The sequence below is a fragment of the Cynocephalus volans genome, chromosome 13 (assembly GCF_027409185.1).
Source record: "Cynocephalus volans isolate mCynVol1 chromosome 13, mCynVol1.pri, whole genome shotgun sequence".
NCBI classification, from domain to species: domain Eukaryota; kingdom Metazoa; phylum Chordata; class Mammalia; order Dermoptera; family Cynocephalidae; genus Cynocephalus; species Cynocephalus volans.
The window spans coordinates 98,665,425-98,689,860 of NC_084472.1; the positions used below are offsets into that span (position 1 = coordinate 98,665,425).

Genomic DNA, 24,436 nt, shown 5'->3' on the forward strand with positions numbered 1-24,436 from the left:
CACTATCTATTTGAAGGCTATAAAATATGAGCAAGAAGAAACTCTGCATCATTTCCAGTCCTGATATATTTTGGTCTAATTTTCTTTAATGGTGACAAATAATTTGTGTTTGAAATATATTTTATCTTGAAAGAAATAGTTTTATTCTAATGCATTTTCCATCTGATCACCAAGTTTCTTTTCCAATGTCTCCTTTTTTCTTCTGAAAATCTTTAGAAGTACATGAGAGGGCATGATTTGGCAATTGAGAATGAATGCCCTGAGATATTTTAAAAATTATGAAAACTGCTGTATGAAAAGTAAAAACAGATTTTGAAATAATTCCTTTTCAGAAATTTTGGCAGCTTATTTTCCAGACTCAAATGAACAGTAAGGCATTTTTTTTGTTTTTATTCAAAAGAACAATTTAAAATATCACTTTTCTATTTTATTAGAAAAATTAACACTGGCTAGACTCATAAAAACAGTTTCAGTAAATTCAGATCATCACCTCAGGATATTAATAATCTAATTTGTGTTAAAGTATTAAACAAAGAAATACATTAGGAAACAGAAACTTAGCTTGTTTTACATATGAATTATAAAATAGAAAATTTTTCATTTATGCTTTTATTAATTCTTTCATTCCCATTCTTTCTGTTATTTACTGATTCTCAACTATATATCAGAATCTATGCTTAATACAAAGTAAACAAATTTGATTAAGACAAAGTCCTTGACTTCAAGGGATTCATAAGTTACTGAGTAAGAGTTTAAAGCAAATTGTAATACAATGGTATAATTCTATACACTAAGTTTTTACAAGGACTTGGGGAAGCTGGGCAGAGGGAGCAGAAGCAGCAGAATGCAGAAAATTTCACACAGAAAGTAATGTAGATGCACAATGAGTAAAGATTACCATCAAATGGGCAGAAGGGGAGGGTATGCTGGGATGAAGTGGTACCCATGGCAATGAATAAACATTTCAAAACCTGCAAGAGATTGATTGTCACCGAAATGGAAAATGCATAGAACTCCTAAGCGGTGTGTCCTATGAAGGAATTTGGTCTTGACTTGTATAGACAAAAACATTTGAAGTGAGAATTACACTTTAGCTTTGTGTTTTAGAACATTATTGACAGTGGTACAGAGGAATAATGGACAGAAAATTCAAGTAATATTAAAGCTATGGAAAGAAGTGCACTAGTAAGGAAGATAAACAAGAAAGGGCATATCAGTATATTTCCCCATGTTTTGACTCGGGTGTTTGAGACATGGTGGTACCATTAATCAAACTAGGATTAAAAAAAATTAAAAATTGGAGAAAAAAGCTCAAGGAGAAGGTCTTAAATACAGATCCTTATTGATATTCATTAATTACCTCTCACATGTGACACATTGTATTGTGCACAAGAATATAGTAGCATATAAGGAATACATCTTTGATTTTTTTTTAGGCTGTAAAAGGGAGCATCACATATTCTTAAAGACATAAAATTTCTGAAGAGGTATGATAGGTTCTGAATGAGTGTTACAGGTAGTTAACCCTAAATATATTCAGAGATAAAGAGATCGCATTTGTCTTAAAAGGTAAAAAAAAAAAAAAAAAAGAAAGAAAGAAAAAGTAAAGAGACTTTTTAAAGGAGTAGGAAAAAAGAGGTCTGAGCAGATGGATGGGGTGAGATTATAGAAGTATTGAATGCTGGGCAAAAGCAGTGTCCAAGATAATAATTACAGATTGTTTGTATTTTAAGATATCAACAGGTTTGGTAAGATTACTCTAGCACTGTATAGGCTATATTTTGTGGAGTTAGCTGGAGGTCAGAACACCGTTTAGAATATTAAAATAACACAAACAGGACACAGTGTATGTTGAAATCCATTGAGATTTTCTCTTTTAAAGAGTAATGTTACTTTCATGATTTAGAGGAACTCTTTTTAATGCAGTAGAAGAAATGACAGGTAATATTTTATCCTAATATGATTACTTTATTCATTCTTCAAAATAATTTATTTTCTGTCTATTTGGAGAAGCAAACTCATCTCCACTTGTATTTAAGGAGTAGCGAGAAGAGTAATAGCACTCATTCTGAAATGTTTGGGGGAAAAAAAATCATATAACTGTTACTGCTAGAAATTAAAGATACCCTAGAGATCATGTTATTCAGAACCAAATTTTTCAAATAGGAACCAGAGAACTTTAAATACTTGTCAAAGATCAAAGAATGAATTAGAAGTAGAAGTGGGAATAAAAAAATCTGTTCTGTCCAAATCTGTGACTTTATCAATTTAGATTTTGGGTGAAAATATGCAAATAAAGGAAAAAGCAAGGTATGAAGACTTCCAAAGAATTTGAATGTATTCACTAACGCAAGTTCAATGAATAAATAGAAATCTTTCTGTGCCTTGAGATCTGGATGAATTTGCCCTGGATGAATTTGCCCTGGACGTCTTCCTTATTTTAGTGTAGGAATTTTAAATGCTGCAGAAGATTCCTGTGAATTGCCACGGTAAGTTGGGTGGGGGATAGAGACTCATGTTTGGTTAACTTCCTGTGCCTTGTGAGCTCTGGTCTCCTCTTGCAATATTTCCTCTCTACCACACTAATCGGTATGTAAAACACATTCCCTTTTGTCGTCCTCAAAAAAGCAAAAAAAAAAAAAAAAGCCTCAAAAAATATTCATGATCATGGTAGATTTTGCTGAAAAACTAAATGCTAGGAAGTGTTCTCATTTGGCAAACATCAGGACACATAACTTAAGAATATAATTTAGGTGTTGCTAATCCTGTCCAACCTACTTTCTCCCAATGTGAGGTGACCCAGCCTTTGTTGGTGCTTTTGCTGTTCCTCTCTCTGGCTCTTTTCCTTTTGGTTTTATTTTCTTGTGCCACCTCTTCTGGGGTAAATGACTTCCTTAAGGCTCTAAGGGTGTCAATGGGTCGGTAATGAGTAGCTTAGATAATAACATTTAAAGAATATAGATAGCATTTAGAATACGGATAGCCACATCAGGAAGGACACTTACATTGATTTCAATGATCAGGGTTTTTTATGCTGTTGTTGTTGTTATTGTTGTTGTTTGAGGGTGTGGCATTTTACATCAGGCATTTGTAAAGTGTAGCATCCTCACTTATGTTTTAAACTGTCTGTGAATACAAAGTAGGGTCACAATCCATACCTACTCTTTCTCCTTTCCAGCAAAGTAGAATATGCTATCCTTTTTCTTTTGTTTTGAAGCTGGAAATTATCATATGAACGGCATCTAGTATTTTTGGACTCTGAAGTTTTCTCGTCTCATTTTTTTCTGAAAATTACAGTGGTCAACAGTCTAAGTTTTCCCTAAGTCTTATAACATTGTATTCACTTTAAATGATCTGAAACATCCTTTGGCAGTACAATGAAGCACAATTAAACATTGAACCCTGTTGAACAGACCCTTACAACAAGAAACAATAAACATTTATTTATTCAATAAGTTTAAATATACATATTAATAAGTATCCATGTTATGTTCCTTTTGTCCTTTTTATGTGTATGTTCCTTTTTGATTTCCATGGTTTCTATAGACTATGATGTGAGAATTCATGATACATTCTTTCTTTTCCTGAAGTGAAGATAAATCAGATCTGCACTCTTGTACCAAATAAATGTTGACTAGTCATTTCCATTTCCAGATAAAGTACCTGATGCCCAGTTAATTTTAAGTGTATTTAAATTCAATTGGAATTTATTTGAATTTATATGAATATAATCTGTGAATATCATATACTTATAATAAAAAATGATTTGCTGTTTAACTAAAATTCAAAATTGACTCAATATTCTATACTTTTAACTGCTAAATCTGGCGACACTGCTAATAGTCTGACATTCATAAACATTTCCAAATCATGGGAGATGTAATTTTGGACTTTTGATTTTTTATGCTGTTAAAAGTACATACGTGATTCAGGTGGCTTTTACCTTCCCTCACTGATTTCCTTCAAGTTCATCTTTGTTGCTTCTTAGTTTTTGCAGCTTTGTCTCATTTCAGGACAAAAACAGGGAGGTGGAAGTAATCTTCTCATGGTCTACAGGCCTGCATTTTAAAATTATTTATAATATTTTATTCAGTTTTCAATTTACCCCTTTAGGTGGTCGGATTATATATTTAATTCCTCAAGAATATTTTTTGGAAAAAAAATAATTATTTTTTTATATTGAAACTTAGAATAGAAACCTCTATTATTTTTCAATCTTCATTGAAAAATTAAGCTTTTGATGATATCTACTTTCACTTTCACTGATATATTTTGTGCCTAGTAACTATTTGTGCCATTCTGTGTTTGAAAATAAATATTGTTATTATTCTATAATTAGAGTTCTGCCACCCTGTCTGGGAAATTTTCATAATCATACAGTAGTGGAAATTTGTTTTTGAACTTCACAAATGGATAACTATTCTTTTTGGAAGTTATATCTTTAAAATACCAAAGAGTCTCTCCTTGAGATTTGTAAATTTATGCCTTGAAATATATTCTTTTAAATGGTACCCCCAACACAATCACAAAATTAGAGTTTTACCTAAAACTATTACTTTATTTTTAGAAAACCATCTTAAGGAATTTTCCACTTGGAGAAATAAAATATCTCCCAAAATATCAGAAGAGCAAACCCTTATAAAATAATTGCTCTAAATTTGTGAAAACAGTTAAAAAACAAAACAACACAAAACAAACAAACAAACAAAAACTCAACAAGTATTCCGTGTTCTACAGAACCTCTTTTGAAAAAAGAAAAAGTGACTACTAGAACCCAGCAAGAGGTCAACAAATTCCAATAGCTTTTAGCTGATAAACTGAAATCTGTAGTCTTAGGAATTTACTGCAGCAGAACCTTATAAATTTGCCCTCAGAATCATAAGATAGATAAAATCATAGTCTGAAAAAAGACTCTTCCTCTGTGATTCAAGATCAAGGTCCACATTGCTAATTTATGTAAGGGAGTCATTTGGTGGTTCTAATACATTTCCCTATTTATCCATTCATTTATTTGTTTGTTTTTATGTATGTTTGCTTGTTTATTTTTGGCAGCTGGCCAGTTCAAAGATCCAAACCCTTGACTTTGGCATTATAGCACCATGCTATAACCAACTGAGCTAGCCAGCCAGCCCTGGCCATTTATTTTTTTAAGGAATTTGAGTGTTAGCTATAATTTCCTAATGGCAATTTTATCATTTCTTGTTGAATTACTAAATTTTATATAATCTTGTACATTAAGCAGAAGCAGATTTCTTTTGTAGGTTTAAAATTTATACTTTTGAGTTGCATTGTATTATTAAGCTAGTGTTGAAGCCAGTTGACAGAGAAGGCACAAGATGCTTACACCAAGATGTTTGAAGAAAATTAGACCAGAAGAAGATAAAGTTTATTCTAATGGGAATGATCTAAAACATTTGCAAAGTTATAAAAGAAAAAAAATAGGTTTTGTCGTCATCATCTTCTTTTAAAAAGCTTTTTATTTTTTCTTGATTTTAGAATAGGAAAAACATTCTATTTTGCTCAGTTAAATTATGGTAAAGCTCTGGGAAGTTGGAAAATCAAATGGAGCTAGTAAATGAAAGTTTAGATGGAGCGCCATTCAACTGCCTGAGAAAAGTGTCAAACTACATGACCTCTTCAGAAAACTTTAACCCCATATGAAGTTAACCGTAATGAAATGCATTAAAGCAATTTATGGTTTTCGATAGATCCTTAGCTCCAGAGATGTCAAAGTAACGGGGTGTGTTCTCTATTGTTTGATGATCACTGTACTCAAAGGTGGGGGCTATATGTGGGAGAATTGTAAACACCCTATGAGATCTGTGTCATTAAATAACCAATAATGTGCTACATTGATGTGCACCTTCCACATTTTTATTCATGACCTGGTGTCTATAGAAAGACAGAACTGAATATTGTGACCTGTGCCTCCCTCAAATTCACTTAACTGGGAAATAAGGCAGGGGAAGGAGAAGGTTCTTTGTTCTTAGAACAGTTCAGAGAATCTGAACTTTTATAAACAGTATATTCTTAAAATCGGTTAACATAATGACACTTAGATTTACTTTCCTTGGCTCTTCACTACCTTTTACTCTTCTTCCAGTTTTTCTCTTTTATTTTCTGCACTCCTGTTTCCAGTTTTCCCATTTTTGGAAGCATATTTGATGCATAAAAATCGAGATGGAACTCACTGTGTCAGCAGACTTGCTTATACTGACCTCTTCTTCATGCTCCCCCCAGGCACTGAAGGCGCAGTGTTTGGGCACTCTGTGGAGACGCCTCACATCAGAGCAGAACCATCCCAAGATCTCAGGTAGGTGCTCCCTCTGTCACCTGTGACATAGTTTCCATCACTGTTGATTGTCCTTGATAAGTGAAGGACTAAAATAGATTCTATACTACATACGTGAAGAATGGATATGACCTAGCTCCATGGTAAATATCAGGTATTTGACTGAGGGCAAGAAAACATGAGATACTATTCTAACCTTCTCTGTATTTTTCCCTAATATACTGACAATGAATATAAAAATAAATATATCAGATAGGAGGAGTGTGGAAAAAGAAAGGAAAAGGCAGTTGAGAGGATGACTGATAAAAATAGGAATGCTGAAAAATTTGACATCAGTAATCAAATATGTGACCTACGTGCACATAAAGAAAGGGGAGGCAGAGAGTAGAAGAAAGCTATACATGATTTGGGAGTATTATATAGAGGGAATATAGAAGCAAATGGAAACTAATCAGAAAAAGGCAGAAATTAATAGCCCTGTGATGGGTTCCTCTGTCTAACATTTCCAAAGGAATAAGCTACTTCCTGACATTGCACTGTTTCTAAGAGGTGCAGTTGTATGTAAAAGGCCTTACTACCCAGAGGATTGTGAGGTATCAACATTATAGGGGATTTTCCTCAGGATAATCACGGCCACTGTTGATAAAAGCTGAAATATTAAAATCTAGTAATGGTTTCATGGGTGTTCTTATTCAATAGATAAATTAAGACTTGGGTTAAAAGATGGTTTACATAATTAATTTCTTTTCTTTCTTTCTTTTTTTTTTTTTAAAGATAACCAGTAAGGGGATCTTAACCCTTGACGTGGTGTTGTCAGCACCACGCTCTCCCAAGTGAGCCACATGCTGGCCCTATTAATTTCTTATAAAGTAACTACATTCCAAAATGCATTTGCTGGTGTATAAAAAAGAAGACAATGGTTATGCTAAGGAAAAAAAAAATCACATTTTAAAAATCAGTTTTAAAGTGGATCGAAATATCAACTTAAGAGACAGAGTCTCTGTCTTAGAAAACACAATAAACATATTAAGTAAAAAGAAAAAAAATTATAAAGATCCGTGTTCAGCCTGTCCCATTGGATGAGTGGATACATGCTCAAATGAAAACAGAAAGATAAAGTTGAAAACATTTTAATGCCAAAAAATCTTACAATGTAAATTTTATGTGTAAATTTTCTACATATTATAATTCTGTCATAAAACCTCCTAAAGAGCTCGGCTTCTCACTAATTAAGTAACACAGATTCAAACAAGCTAGTGAACAATGTCAGGAAAAGGTGCCCCTCTACATTGTGATCAAGGCATTTCATATGGAAGCAAAATAATAATTATTTACTCTATGCAGAAACCTGAGGGATTTAAAAGTGTTGAAGAATGTATGTTAACAGCATCATATAGTGTCCTATAACCTTGATTTATGGCTCTTTTTCAGCTAGGACTTCGACATCCTTTGTGTAACTATTTACTTTATTTCTCTCCACCTGACAAATTCTAAGTTCCTTTAGAACAGGATCCACATGTTTCTTGCTTATCCTTAGTGCTATAGCAGCCAGCACTACATTTTACATATAACAGGGTGTGATGAATATTTGTTAATTAATTACTGAGATTTAGCAAAACTGAATAATGAAGAAACTAACAAAATGAAATGTCATATAAGGAATGTGGCAGCAGATGCTATTGTGTTACCAAGACATATGTGAATATCATTGATTCCAATTGTTTGTGGTCTGTTTTAAGTCATTTAATAACATTTTTAAAATTACTAAATTCCAAAAGAAACATTTTTTTACTTGTAACACATTAGTAATTATGTATCCATTTTACAATTTTTACTACGAAAAGTCTATTGCCAAAAGAGGACTAAGAACCAACTGCTAATTTAATTATCTCTCTGACATGTCACAAAATTCATAAATGTAAATTAAGTTATAATTAGTATATAGAGTTTTGGGTTTTTATTTTCTGATTATCATCATTATTTAAACGTTGAGTTAAGATGAGCTTATTACCTAGTGCTAAAAGCAGACTGGCAACCTCCAAAATGAGGATTAGTAATTTAAATGTAAACTAAAACAGTAACAAAGTACAGTAATGACTGGGGTATTCAGTTACTCATTTGTATACTGAAGATTAAAAGCAGAGTGTCTGAGAAGATATTTTCAAGTCTTGCTGATAATTTTCCTTTCAGGGCAATGAGAAAAACTATTAGGTGAGATTGGTTGGCCAAGTAAATAAAATGGTAATTTGGGAAGTAGGTAGCCATATTGTCTTTGGTTTTCTTATCGTCAAGACTTTAGAAATGAACAGTTCAAAAATGTATTATACGAGGGTGCTTCAAAAATTTCATGGAAAGATTCGTATTATCTCGTGTGTGTGTGTGTGTGTGTGTGTGATTTTTTGTTTGTTTTTTGGCAGCTAGCCAGTAAGGGGATTGAACTCTGGACCTTGGTGTTAGCAGCACCACACTCTAACCAAGTGAGCTAACTGGCCAGCCCTCACAGTATCTTTTAATTCTATTTTTCTATGAACTTTTTGACGTACCCTACAGTGTAGGTAGTATTTTGTTGTAGAAATGTAGTGGATTCCTGTAATTTACTTATTCAACAGATGTTTGATGATTATTTAATATGTGCCAAGTTCTGTGCTAGTTTTCATTTGCATCTTAAACCGACGTGTGTAGAATTTCTTTGATTTCTTATATAATGCAATATAGTTTTGTATTGGGGGGGTCTCCATTTGAAAAGGCTAAAAAAATGCATGCGGAATAGCTGATAAAGACATAATAATATATTTGCTTGGAGTGGCCCAAGTATTAATGTTCTTCCTTTTTTATTTCTTAAGCTAATATATAGTTAAATTATTACAGTTCAAAGGGTTTCTGCACTCTGTCGTACAAAGTGATAAAACTCATTATATAATCTTATCACCCAAAGATTATTTGGATCTGGGATCCATTATCCATTCCAAGAATAAGTAAAGAATCTGAATTTGGAATCAGTAAAATGAATTAATATTTAATAATATAATTGGCATCTTTTTCATCTTTTTTCTCCTTCTTGTACAAATGCAATTTAAAACTGAAGTGTTTGCAGACTCCAAGTTAATCTCTGGAAACACATAGCAATAATTTACATCAAACCCATATTCAAGGAAAAGCCACCATTTACTAAGTAGTAAGGATTCTTCCCTAAGACATTTCCTCAACAGAGGGTAAATTATCTTGTTAATATTTTTCTCCCAATGAAGAGAAAAAATTATGATAAAATAATATCTTTCCTTTCCTTTCCTTTCCCTTCCCTTCCCTCTCTCCCTTCCTTTCTCCTTCCTTCCTTCTATTCTTTCATTCTGTTTACATATTAATATAGTATTTATTTAGGATTAGTAGCAAATGAGCATTATGGGAAGCTTATCTTAGCTTGCAACCTTAGGAACACACAACAACAATTGATCTACAGATTTGATTGATCTAACTTGAAGGAAGCAACCTTGATGGGAGGTATGAGTGGGCAGAAAACAATAAAAATGGAGAGAACAAAAATGCTGTGATTCGTAACTGGAGAAAACTCACCTTAGTCTGAAGTGATAAGACAGTAAGATTTCTTATATGTTCAGGTCACAGTTTGCATTGATTTTTTTTTTCTTAAAACTCTTTTCTGTTCAATTATATATTTATTCCATCATTGAAACTCAATAATTAATGAGTGCCTCTGTCTTCAGCACTGTTAAATATTTAGCAAGAACAAGATACATGATGCTTAAGTTCCACTTTGCTATTTAGTAATTGCATCTTGCAACTTCATTTTTTTTTTTGGTTTTTTTTTTAAAGTTTGAGTTCTTTTCTCAGAATGTTGAATATTTTCTAGAGACGTAGGCCACTCATTTTCAAATCTGAAAATTGCATAACACCTTAAAAAACAAAATCTTGCTGCATCATCATTATATAAACACCATACAAAACAGAACTGCTTTGGGAAAAAAAACGGTGATAGGGGGACTCGAGTTCAACATTAGTCCTGTCTGCTATAATTCCCAGATATCCACTATGAAACCTAGTATGAAATTCACAGCTATGTTGGCTCTATGCTTTCAAAATGAATGTAATTATAATTTCCTAATTCCATTGACTAATCATACAGAAAACCACCAGTTTTGCTGATAAATTGGGTTTCATTTTCAACAGGAATTTTTAGAGAATGTTTTATAATAAAATTAATAGTTTAAGTGAATACCCCTACTGTAATGTAAGTAAGGTAGTCTATGAAACTCTCCTCAGTGGAGGCTTGAGAGTTACTACACAGGAGAGATGAGCCATCGTCTAAGTGTTGACACTGTGTTGCTAAGAGTCTACTTATTAGGTAGTTCTAGAAGGGGATCCATGTGTAGTCTGATTTGCATCCCAAGAGCTGAGTCCAGGACATTTTATAGGAATTGTAGGCTGGTTTGAGAAGTTCAGTGTATCTGGAGAAAACCAGTATGACCTAAATCTTAAGCAGAAAAAAAAACCAATCACTACAGTAACTACATTTTACACTTCTTATGGCTTACAAAATACTTGTACATGTATTTATCAATTGTTTCTCACATTATCACATTACAGGAAGGCTCAAAAGTTCTAGAAAAAATGCAGGGGCAAGCCCATTAGCTTCTTCTCACATTGCCATGAGTATATTCATAAGCATTCTTATGTTTTTTAGCTATTATAGTGTTTTCTCTTTTTGATCTTTGAACATCTATATTAGTAATCTTTTCTATCTTTGATATATTAATGGTATATTTGTTACATACATTGAAAATATTTTCTTACAATGAAACATTAGCCCAAATTTTTTCTGTAAAACAATGTATATTTATATATAAATTAATATATGTTTATAATAATTAATATATGTTTATATATGCATATATATATATTACATAATAAACTTTCTCAATTTTTAATGACTTGCAGGCTTTCTGCCTTGCCTCAAAGATTTCTATTTTCTACATTTGGATATTTCTTTTACTTCTAATTTTCTGTGATATGTTTTGCATAGCAGGTTATTTCTTAGTTTTTTTATTCAAAATAAATAAAATAGAAAATTATTTTCTAAATTATCTTCTAATTGTCTACTCAAAATTGCAGTTTTAATTTACTTATTAGTTTTTATATTATGAATAGGTAAAACTAGAAATTATTTTTGCAGAGAATAAGAATCTAACTTCATTTCTTCAGTATAGATGGTCAATTTATTAATCATCATTTATTAAATATTCTAGTATTTTCCACCCTAAAATAATTACTATGATTGTCATATATTAATTTCTTATAAATATTTCTCATCTGTTTTAGATTCTGTTGTATTTGTATTTCATTGACCAGATTTCTAAGTAAGATATTAGTTTTCTTAAATTAAAATAACTTTAAATTGTGTACTAATTTAAATTTTTTTCACTTTATCTTTACTAAAAAATTCTGATAATTGTCACACACACTTCTCTCTCCCCACCTTCCCCTGTATATTTATCATAGTGTTTCAGGTTTTGAAAAACTGCACTGAAATTCTTGTAGGGATTTTATTACATACATTTATTATTGTGTTTTTAAAATATTGAAATTTTTAAAATACGAGGTTAGTCACATTCTTGAATTTTCAGATAAAGTATAAAAATTAGATTTTTTTAATATTTATGATCACAATTATATTTATAATTTAGCACTCAATATAACAAATCATATACCATGTCCTCTTCTTTGTAAATTTCGTTCACTCCACATAAAGTTTTTGAGATCCATTCATGTGTTGAGGGTATCTGTAGCTCTTTCTGCTTCGTTGTTGGTTAGTATTCCACAATATGAACATATTTTCTTTATGCATTTTCCTAATCATAGATACTTGGAATGTTTCTGTCATATGTTCAGTTTTATACCAGAACTTTCAAAAGTAGTTGTATCATTTTAGTCCTCCACAAAAATGGATGAGACTTTTAATTGCTGCACATCCTCACCACTATTTAGTGTTAGCAATTTTATTAATTCAAGCCATTGTTGTGGGTATTTATTTAATTTGCCATTACCTGATGACTAATGATATTAACAACTTTTTCTCGTATGTATGGGGCAACCCATGTGTCTTCTTTAGTGAAGTGTTTGTTCAAGTCTTTTGCACCTGTTTTAGTTGTGTTTTTGTATTTTTATTTTTAAGTTGGAGGATTATTTATATATCCTGACATCAGTCCTTCGTGATATATATGTGGATATTATTTCTCAGTCTATGGGTTGTGTATTCAGTTTATTAGTGTTAATTTGAAAGGTAGCTTTGAATATTGAAGACATTTTAATTATATTTTTAAATATTTAATTAATTTTTGCTTTCTGTGGCCTAAGAAAGTTTTGCTTACTCCAAAGTCATGAAGATATTTTCCTTTTAAAAGCCTTAAGTTTTGGGCCGAGCCTGTGGCGCACTCGGGAGAGTGCAGCGCTGGGAGTACGGCGACGCTCCCGCCGCCGGATGCCGGTACACTCACTGGCTGAGTGCCAGTCACGAAAAAGACAAAAAAAAAAAAAAAAAAGCCTTATGTTTTTCTTTTACTTTTGATTACAGTGTTTGGTAGGGATTGAGGTTCATTTTGTCCATGTGGATACCCATTTATTCCAGCACCATGTGTTGAACAGACTTTGCTTTTCTCTCTGAATTCCTTTATTTCTTGCATCAAAAATCAGATGACCACACAAGTGAAAAATCTGTTTTTGGAGTCTCTCTTTCATTCCATTGTTCTATTTGCTATCTTCTGACCTTATGCCACGTCAGCACTGTCTGTAGCTTTGTAGTAAGTTTTTAAGTTCTCCAACACTGTTTTGTTTTTTGCTTTTTTCATGGTTGCTTTGGATATTCTATGATAGTTGCACTAGCTACATAATTCTGAGAAAATAACCCAACTATACTAAATACTTCCTAGGTAAAATATGGATAATTAGAGTGCCCATTTCTCAGTATTAGAGGGATGATGAAGAAATAATTCATGCAGAATTGTAAGTGTACAGTACGTTTCCAGAATTAACATTAGTTTTTATTATATCATTACGTTTATTTGGCTACTTAGTCATAGAGAAGGGCAAATCTAATGATGTTTTGCTGTGGCTACAATATTCTACTTTTAATGTGCTTTATAACTATGATTTTATTTATTAGGTAACTGAAGCCCCAGAGAGTTTGCGTGGATTTAAAACTCATGTTTTAAAGTAGAACTCATGTCTAGCTTCTTATTCAGTGTCCTGTGTTTAATTCTCTCATCAGGTTGATGTAACTCTTGCACATAGTAATTAAGTTTCAGTGAGCTTATACCTCAATTCCAAAACTGCTTCTCGGGAATAATGTACATGCCATTATAGTATGAAGCCACACTTTTGATACAGGGGACACATTTCTGTTATTCTGCGATTTAAACCCAGCTTCTAGTAATGTTCTGGAAGAATATTATTTATACAATAGTCAATGAAACATATTGTTACACAATCATCCACCCATTTTGATAAGCTGTCATAGCTAGTAATATGTGATGCCTACTTTTATTTCAAATCTTTTAACTTTGTATCTATTTGTTCTACAGTGTTCCTAGGATAGATAATATTATAATCACAACTACCCACTTCCAACACTTTTTAAAAGTGTAATGAAAAATCTTGTGCTTAAATGCAAAGATTACCTTTTTATTGTCAAAATTTATGTACTTTAACATTTTTGGAATTTATATGGAGGGAAAATTTGCACACCATTTGTGGAAAAATATTTTTTCCCCTATTTAACATACAATAGAACTACAGACAAGGTACAGCTCCAGATGGCTTATGTGTATATATGTAAGTGTAGGTATGCATACAATTACAGATATTGATATTGAATGATTCAGATATAATACGCATATCTGTAAATGATCATAATGAAAGTTTCCTATTCACAATGATGTCAATTTGAAGTTTTTTAGGTCTGCATGTATATACTAGTCCTGTTATGATTTTTTTGCCAACAAAAATTAGCTTATTTGCTTATACTAGTCAGGAAAGCGTACAAAAATATTTCATAAGCTTGTTTTAATTTTCATGTTCATAAGAAATATTTTACAACTGCAAATATGTTCATTTGAAAATGGAATAAGTAATTCTCCAAATATTCTAATAAAGCATACTCTCTAACTAAACACTCTTTTCATAATTAATTTTAAATTCCTGGTGTATTACTACTTGTCTGAATATTGGATACACTGAATACTGTTCAAACCAGACAGTACTATTTTTCATAACATTTGTATTATTTTTAAATAATTACAACATTTAATCTTATCAAGACTAGCAGAGTAGGCATGGACTGGTGATCAGAGTTGGTTAGAGAGTGGTGCTAATAACATCAAGGTCCAGGGTTCAATCCCTGTATCAGTCACCTGCCAAAAGCAAAGGGGGGGGGAAGACCAGGAAAGTATATTGTTGAGATCTGTTTAATTTGAAGTCTTAATCACTTCAGCATTTGAGGAATTTGGCAATATTGTAAAATTGCTACCACCTTGCTAATGTTACAGGTACCACATGATACTTGGTCACTGTAACCTTGTGCATCCAAGGTTCTCAGTCTTACCTGCACTCAGTCTTCATTCACCATAGGTCAATACTCTTCTCTCTCCTTTGAGGCTCTTTTGGTCTCTTGCCCTCAGTTACCCTGAGATAGCACTGTCTTCCTCAACCTGAAGAATAATACCTAAACAATAAACATCCCACCATCCAAGATTGGGCTTCAGGTAGCAGAAAAAAGTGAACCATCCAAGACCAATTCTGTTGATTTCCCTCCAGATCTCTATCCTGTGAATAAAGAAAACAGTTCTCCAGCAGGTGGGGATAAACAACAGATTCTCACTGATCTTGGTTTGCTTCTGATGTTTTTCCTCATGTGCTGAGTCATTTTCATTACACCAAATAACTAGGATTAGTTGTGGGGGGGGGGTTGGGGGGGGTTCTTGTTTGTTTTTTGGCCAACTGAAAATGTCCATAATTTTAGGAAACTCAAAAATCTCTATCAGATTCTCTATCATCCACCACTTGTGGCAAGAGGTGAGCTTAGTGAAGGAAGAACAGCAAAGGGTACAAAAAATGAGACAGGAGAAGAAATTTCATTAATATCTCAAAATACTCTCCTACCACCTACTTATCTTTCTTAATTCTAATAACAATCCTATAAGAAAACATTGTAATTGTCAATTTAGAGATGATAAAATGGAGGCTTCTTGCTGCTGGCTAACATTCCTGGACCCAGGTCTAGACAGCTCTCAATCTTTACTGCCCCTTTCATTAGGGATTCTCTAACTCTGTGTTAGGAAAGCACTCTACTCTCTGGCATTTTGGCAATGGAAATCTGAGGTCTAAAATGAATATAAATATAACAAACACTTTCAGATTAAATAATTAATAAAGATGAAAATGGAAAAACTCAACAACCCAGAAATACTTAATATATTTTAATATTTCAGTACCAAATGTCAAACATGGCACAAACCTTTTGCATATCTAATATGCAAATTTAATGATTAGAAATATGAGTAATAACCCCAACTCATTATTCTCAGAAACAAACTAAACCATATTAATTACTGTATAAAATAAGTATGCTTTTCTTTCAATTTTTAGGTTCACCAAGTTGTGTTTCCTTGAATATTAGATTCATAATCTGTTTTAGAACATTAATTCATTTTAATTAACTTCTCATCTGACTTCTATGTAAATGGTTCAATCATATCCAAACTTGTATAATCATAATTAATGTTTAGATAATTAACAACAAATGGAAATATTAGTAGCCACAGGTACTACTCAAGGTAGTGTATGTGTAGGAGTGTTTCAAGGGAAATCAATTAGAAAGTGCACATTTTAACATTCAAGTTTTGAAATTTAGATACTGTGTACAAAATGTTAATAGTGGGTTTTACTAAGTAGTAGGATTATGAGTGACTTTTTTTTCTTTTCGAATTTCCAAGTGTCCTATAAGAAATGTGCTTTTTGTTAAATAACAACAACAAAATACAAGCATTTCTTAAAAATAGATATATTCAAAACCCGACCCCATCCAGGGATTGTATGAAGATGTGCAAATGGCCTATAGAGAGGAAAGTTTCAAAGTTGCCGTAGTGAGTGAAAAAAAAAGAAAACATTTGGAAGTGTTGAAATCACTTCTAAATGCTGGCTTTACCTTCAAACTACTTTTAAGCCTTTAAGTTTTACATCAGTACTGAGAGGGAGCTGAACTTCAGTGATCTGTTTCATATGATTCCTTCTGCAAAACAACTCTGGATCAATTGCCTCAAAAGAAACCAGTTGCTCTGGATTGTGTTGACTGTGAACCTGAGGGAACCCTTGTTGCAATGTCCTGTGATCAAGGGAAACACAGAGTTAGAGGATCCCTGGGGCAGAGCACGGGTCCAAAAGTACCAACTTGTGAATACTACCACTTCTCACTGTGTCCTACTTTCTGTCTTCTTTTGCTCTTTTCTCAAGTTTATCTAGAAGGTAATTTTGAAACTGCGTCACAACTCTCTTCTTTTGCAGGTACAACTGTGTAAAACATTTGTTTTCCCTTTCTAATTTATGTAGTCAACCTTTAATCATATTGTACTTAGGTATTACACCCCATTTGATTTTTTTTAATCAGACTAATGTCACACATTCTGTGAATATTTTGCTGGGTCAGTAGAGGTCAGTCGATGTAGGAAATGTCTTATTTCTTTATTTTAATTAATTTCCAGTTTAATTTAATTAATTTAATTAATTCAAAGTTTTTCAAGTTTACAAAAGTTTTATTATGCACACTAGAAAGTTTACAATATTAACAATTTTCATTAAAGCTCTCATCTTTGCAAGACAAGGATCTTTTATTGAGGAATATGTACATCCTAAATTGTAATAATTTATTTATTAAAACTCCATCATTAATATTGATGATATATAAAAGATTTAAATAAGTAAACATCATGACCTACTTTTTATGAGCTTTATAAGGGGAAGCAACATAAAAATCTATTACTAAATCATCATACAAATGAGAGTAAATAATTGATGTGAACAAATGAAGATTTTTAGAAAGAGCCAAAAAATAAATAAGGCAATCAAAAATCTTCCAAAAACTCCTTTTGGCTTTGCTTGAAATGGCAAGGACTTTTATTTATGTCTGCCTGTTTAGCTGATTGGTTGGTTGTTTTCAGTAGACTAATGTTGTCTTTAGTTCATTACAATTTTTCTCTTTTCTGTTAATGTTTTGTTTTGTTTTGTTCTTTCCTTAGGCTTGAATCACCCACCAGATCCTTGATAATGGAAGCTCCTCGTGGGGTCCAGGTGAGCGCTGCTGCAGGGGACTTCAAGGCCACCTGCAGGAAAGAGCTCCATTTGCAGTCTACAGAGGGGGAGGTGAGTCCCAGAGGGGTAGAGACTGGCCCTTCATAGCTGAGGCTGCTCCTTCTTAAATTATTTATGCTTAGGGTTCCAGGTTAAACATAAAGGACTCTTTCATGAGAAAATTTGAATTATGAAAATATTAGTACTTCTTGAATATAAAATTTGGCAAATCTAATGTAACTTCCATAAGTTAAAGCTCCATTTGTTTTTTACTAAAAGATATTCATTTTACAAGTCAATTGTAAGTGGGGCTTCTAAATCCCTGTAGTTTCGAAACTGGCAGATATACATTTTATTGTGTTTGTGGATCCACGTTTTTGTCAATGCTGGAAATTCCTCAGCAACATCTTTTGACATATTGCCTGTCACCCATTTTCTCTATGGTCTTTTCCTGAAACTAAAGAAATGTTATACCTTTTCATTCTTTTAGTCTCCCGATCTCTCAGTCTCTCCCTCCTGGTTTCTATTTTTTAAATCTCTCTGTGTCTCAACTCTGCTTCCTTATTCCAGTCTACATTTCCAGCTCTCTCCTTGGTATCTAGTCTCTTATTTAATTACTACGTTGAGCTTTTAATTTTAGTGATTATGTTGTTGATGTCTAGAATTCTCATCCATTCTTTTTCAAATCTGCCTGAACATCTTGGTAGTTGCTATTTTGTTTGTTTTTAATTCTACCTTAATTATTTAAATCCTTATACGTGATTCATATTCTATTATGTATATTTTTAATACAACTCCCAAAGTCCTTCAAAGTTTCAATCTGTTGTATTGCTCTTTCTACCACTTCATTCCCTTGGTATTTTCTTCTTTTGCCTGTTTGCTTATTTATTTCTATCATGAGCTCACAAAGGTCAAGTTGAGAAGAAAGAGAATGAAAGAATAATTTGAGAGAGATGCTCTGGAGCATTTCACACCTCTTCAGATGTAATGATAAGGGCATAAATTAATGGAATCAAAAGGAGAGGGTTTTTTTTTTTAACCTTTATTTCTCTGTTCTGCTCCTATTTATGAACCTTTTTACTTATGTTGTTTGTTCAAAGTATCAGTAGAATCCTTTGATTCAATTGACAGGTTAGCATTTCATTGTCAATTGGGTATTATGCTATAAATAAATTATAGCCTGTGGTATTCATCTGTAGCTTATTTTTATATTAATAAAATAAAAGTACAAAAAGGCACAGAATTCATGTTATAATAAAACAACATGTAGTTTTCCTATGAAGTAGAGTGAAATGATTTTCTTTGCTACATTGACTATGCCACAGAAAAGCAGATTGGTTATTCACTAACAAAATGAAAAGATATAGAGCCCCTACCCTTGGATAGTCCTTAAACTACTCAGTGTCAGAGCAGACATGGGACTGAGCTATTCACAATAATGGATGAAATTCAGAATGGCACTGTACATAAAATTGTGCACTGCACGAGACTCAGTCATTTTAGACACAGTGTTGCAATGAATTTCAATGTTACCCCTGAAGACAACATAAATCGTAATTGTACATAAAACATTTCAAGTGCATGGCAGCATATGCAATGCAGTAAAACATCATAACATATATGTATGTTACAAGATCACAGAGGAAGGAGAGAGTGATTTTTTTTTGGAAAATCGATTAAGATTTTCTGCGAGTGATAGGCCTGATTTCAACAGGTAAGAATGGGATAAATGGATTGTTTGTGGAGAGAAGCCAGTGCACTGTGACTTAAAAGCTCGGGCATGTGATGCTAAAGAGCAAACAAATGGATTAGATGGTTTATGGAGCAATATAGAATAGATATATCAGTTTTAGAAGTTGGAAAGTGAACGGCATCATCGTGCCTACCTTTGCAAAGCACAACGAGATATGGTCAAGCTCATCCATGCTGCACGAACCTGGAGAAGATGAGGATTGTTGGATTGTTGTGTTGGAAGGAATCAATATATAACAGCTTTATATTTGTTTGTTTGTTTGTTTGTTTAACCTCACAACATGCTTTTCTATCTCAAGCCAAGAAAATAGCATTTCTCTTTCTGAGGGTCCCATAGGAATGAATTTATATAAAATCCACCACCTTTTTATAAGTGAAGCTACAGTTTGGATCTCAGAAGCTTATGGAATTAAGCATTGTCATAATAATTAAGTATTAAATATCGCCAGATACTGTCCAAAGTAACCCCTAAATGGATGCGAGAGCTGGAGAACCCAGCAGCAATGGCTATGCTGAAGCAGCCCACAGACCATCAGGCCCAAGTCCTCCAAGGCTTACTCCATTGATGAGGCCTCCGCAGCTCATGCTTTCTTTCTAAGGCTTTCGCCTACAAGCTTTACCTGTATAAAAACAGCTGCACTCCAAAGTTATTCAAACAAGATACCCCCGTTGAAAGACAATCAGTTGTCTAACTGAAAAAGTCAGAAAGGTGGCATGTGGTAAGCAAGCCCCTGCCACCGCCAGGCTGACCAGCGACACTCCCTTTTTGTGCTTACCAATGAATGCACCATTCACTAAATCTTACAGTCATTTGATCAATCTTACATGAGCCTTTTTCTCCACGTGTTCTTTAGCTTTCCATATTCCACTCCTTATTATCTATACCTCAAGGTTTCTTGGCCAAAACACCAGCTCCTGATGTTTCTTCAAAATGAACTCACCTACAAATCTGTAGACCTAAATCCCACAGTCCCAGAGTTTGCCCCTGTAGAACTTTTGTCATTTTCTAAACTTGTGGAGGTCTGCTCCCTGGAAGCATGCTAGATCCTAAAAAGAACTGGGGAAAAGAGACTGAGCTATACAAGCCCATTTCCTCTCTCAAACTCAACCAATAAAAGGAATTATCTCTTTTCTCCCGTGGAGAAGTAAGCAAGCCCAAAGAGTGTAATGATCTGTGTTATGCACGCTGATGTCCCTCAGCATGGAAACACAGCACCCATACCCCCAAAATGGACAGCCATGCTCTTTTGCTTAATTTTGTGCAGTTCTTATTTTAACATCAGGGAAGAAATTTCTTAAAATACAAGAACAGAAGTTATTTCTTTCCTTTTGCTTTGCTATAACTTAACCCAGAAGTAAAAATGGAGTAATATATTTCAACAATTGACAACTACAAACAAAAACTTTAATCGTGCTTCTAACTTTGAATACTGTTGGTAAATGCAGCTGTTCATTTATTTTATAATTTATTCACTTATTGAAGAACTATCTGTTTTCTGTGGAAGGTTTATGTGCACAAACACTGTGAAGTTATTAAAAAAGAATTATGATTTTACCTTTAAGGAGGACATGGTTTAATAGAAAAAGTAAGATGTAAACATGACTATATAATAATTCATCAAGTGATCAACTGAAATACTTTTCTCCAGATATTTATACGTGAAGATAGAGATTAATTGGAAGGTTGGGGAACAAGGGTGGAAAGGAGATATTTAAAATAAGAAATTGCTACAGGAGAGTCAAATAAGAAAAGTCTTTCCATCTTGGAGCATCAGAGAAAGGTCAATGGAGGAGAAAGCTGATGAAGTGGGCTTTGATGGAAGCGAAAGACATATCCAATGTGAAGGAAGAGCATTATGTCACTCGGCATGCACTGGCACAATTCTGTGTACTGTTCTATAGCCATGAACCAAAGACAGGCCATACCCTCATGGATCTTACTTGCATGTAGAAGAAACAAAGAATAAATGAACAAATACAAACAATAAAATCAAGAAATAGCTGAAGAGAGTTGTTTCTTTGCTCATTCAAATTCATGATTGAATTCTTCTATCTTTGGAATTTTCCCCATGCATGTCAAAACTGTATGATCACTTTCCCTAAAAGTAGTGAGTCCATAATCTAGAATAAGTGAAATAATTTCCAATATTAGAAGATACAGCAATGTATTAATTTATTTTCTGTTGCTTGTAGCAGAATACCTGAAGCTTGGTAATTTATAAAGAAACAGAATTTATTTCTTACAGTTTAGGAGGCAGGGAAGTCCGAAGTCCAGGGAACACATCTGGTGAGGGCCTTCTTCCAGGTGGGAATCCCTGCAGAGTCCCTTGATGACCAGGGTGTCCCATGGCAAATGGCTGAGCAAGAGAGAGCTAACCTTCTCATTTGCTATCCTTTTAAAGCCATCAGAACCATGCCCATGACCTCACACTAAATCATCAATGGATTAGTCCATTCATAATGGTACAGTCTTCACAATCTAATCACCTCTTAAACGTCCTACCTTTCAATTACTATAATAGGATTTCCTACCCTCTTAACACCGTTACAGTGGGGATTAACTTTCCAGTACGTGATGAATCTCTGGGGGACACATTTAACCCATAGCAGCAAAGTAGGTGTTGAATATATGTAATAGGTTTCATGGAGACTTCAAATCTGATTATATGCAATAATTATCTGTTGTTAATTGTGCTAATTATCAATTTAACATATCCTTTAAACTGTGAGTCAACATGCTTTTATGAGTATTTTAAAAATATGTCAGATCACAATAATTCCTTGAACTTGTTAAGACAAGTGAACAGATATGATGTTGATGGGGGGGTGGAGAGGGGAGAGGGAAGAAGGGAAAGGGACACAAAAATCAACTACATAGTATATTGATAGATTAAAATAAAAAAAGAAAGGTCAAAAAAAGTCAGAGTAATTTATTTTATTAATTGCCCATCTCTTCAGTAATGACATCTCCACTGATACGCTTATTTCTCTGTTAATTCTTTAGACTAGGCATGATTAAGTTCAATTGAGAGACTCTGTCAAAATCATTAATTTTCTGTGATGTTTGAATAACTGGGTTGGCCCCTTATGCAGATCGTACAGCACTGCTTTTCAGGTGGAGGGCTGTGTGTCAGAATGCACCATCTCTCAAAGGAGAAGCATAGCTGCAGAGCTGTTGGGCTGTACCCTAGGAATGTAATTTGTTTGTTCAACAAAGCATGGCACCTAAACCAATGGAATTGTTTGTTGTGTCATCTGTCTCATTAGACCATGCTGTAAAGCTCCGTGGAATGTGGAATGCTAAAATGAATTAAAATGCAATTCCTTTTCTCCCTAGATATTTTTAAATGCAGATACAATCCGGCTGGGAAATCTACCGACCGTCTCCTCTTCGTCTCCTTCACCAAGCTCCTCAAATTCTCGACAGACAGTGTATGAACTCTGTGTCTGCCCCAATGGCAAACTGTACCTTTCCCCAGCAGGAGGAGGTTCCACTTGTCAGTCCAGTAGCAACATCTGTTTGTGGAGCTGAAGTGACTGATTTCTCCTCACACCAGAATAGCCTTTTGTTCCTGTCCGTCTGCTTCACCGTTCTGCTCGATTTCCCTTGTGATCAGTCCAGAGTGTCTTCACATGGTCCACGGAGCGACTTCTTCCAGTGTGAGCAGGCATTCACGGCCACCTTCTCTTGTGATTTACCGCACTTGAGATTTACCGCACTGCTCAACACAGAGTGTATGAGTGACATAGCAGTGGAAAAAATCATCTTCAGCAGGAAACAGGATCAGAACTTTTGCTCAAAAGGGAGAATAACATAGGTGCCTTTGCTACATGAAGTGAAGCACACAGTTTTAGATTTTTGCAGGACCTGGATATGAATTGCACATATACACATTGCATAGATGAAATTCCCAGTATCCAATGGCAAAATGAAATGGTTAACCCTGTGAGAAAACTAATTCTACAGTCTGAAAGCACAATTTTCCATTCATCTTTTTGGATGTATACTTTTATCCCCGAATTTTAAATTTTTGAAGCATTATGTAATGCTTACTTTACTAAAAAATTAAATTCAATACATGGTTTTTAACAAAACAAAACAAGACAGAATCCCTCCCTGAGTTTTCTTTGTTTCTTTAAATTTGATGTGTTGTTACTCTTTGTCTACTGAGTCTAGAATTTTGTACATTAGGTAATTTTGAAAGCACTCAGCAATATAATCTTTACAGAATTAACAAAATGCCATGATACTGTCACTTGTCAGATCTGGATGGCCTTATATAGTATTTACTTGGCTACTGCATGTGACGTATTTGCTTTTAACAAAACATCTAATTTATTGCAATATAAGACAGGATTAAGAGGGTCATACTGATGGTGTGGAATCCCAGATCATTTCTTTAAAAATTCACGTGCTATCTTTACACCTAGTTTTTAATAGTATAATTTTTGTTTGCTGCATTCACTTTTTACTTGACTCTGACTGCTAAAATTTAAACATCCTCTAAATAAATAAATACTATTGTGATGCATAATGCTGAGAATGGATTCACTTTCCACTGGGATATCATCTTCAGAATTATTACCTATTTTTTTATTGGAGGTTAAGATTTAAGGAAGTTAGAAATTAAATTAAAAATCCTTTATGAAATAGTTAAAAAGATAAATGTTAAGAAACGTGGAAAATGTGTTACTCCATTAGATTCATATTTCAGGTAATTTAGTCACATTTCCATTCAGCTTCTTTACTAATCTGTTATGCTACACTGACATCATAAATCGTAGTAACCTCTATTTTCCACTGCTTATTTTTGTAAATTAGCTCCTAATAAATACCTCCATAATACAGGAGATTCATTTATTACCATACTTTTTAAATCGAATTCTTGAAACTTACAGAATCCAAGAACGTAAAACTATATTAAATATTTCCTATTATGGGAAGATGACTTGATTACTGTAAGGTAAGTCCTTGACTTTCACATGTCAGTCAACATTTTTTTCCCCATGTACACTATTAACAGGTGTGTGGAAGCTTCGTTT

At 33.5% G+C, this 24,436-nt stretch overlaps 1 protein-coding gene across 2 annotated transcripts in view; it reads left to right on the top strand.

Moving 5' to 3' along the window:
- The window catches only part of SGCZ (sarcoglycan zeta), a 477,366-nt gene extending 454,441 nt beyond the window's left edge, over nt 1-22,925 (top strand). For both annotated transcript variants that reach the window (XM_063077240.1, XM_063077241.1), the window contains 3 exons: nt 6,241-6,313; nt 17,590-17,713; nt 22,731-22,925. In XM_063077240.1, the coding sequence (XP_062933310.1) occupies nt 6,241-6,313; nt 17,590-17,713; nt 22,731-22,925 (392 nt within the window). The remainder of the gene's footprint in view (nt 1-6,240; nt 6,314-17,589; nt 17,714-22,730) is intronic.
- The last annotated feature ends 1,511 nt before the right edge of the window (nt 22,926-24,436 follow it).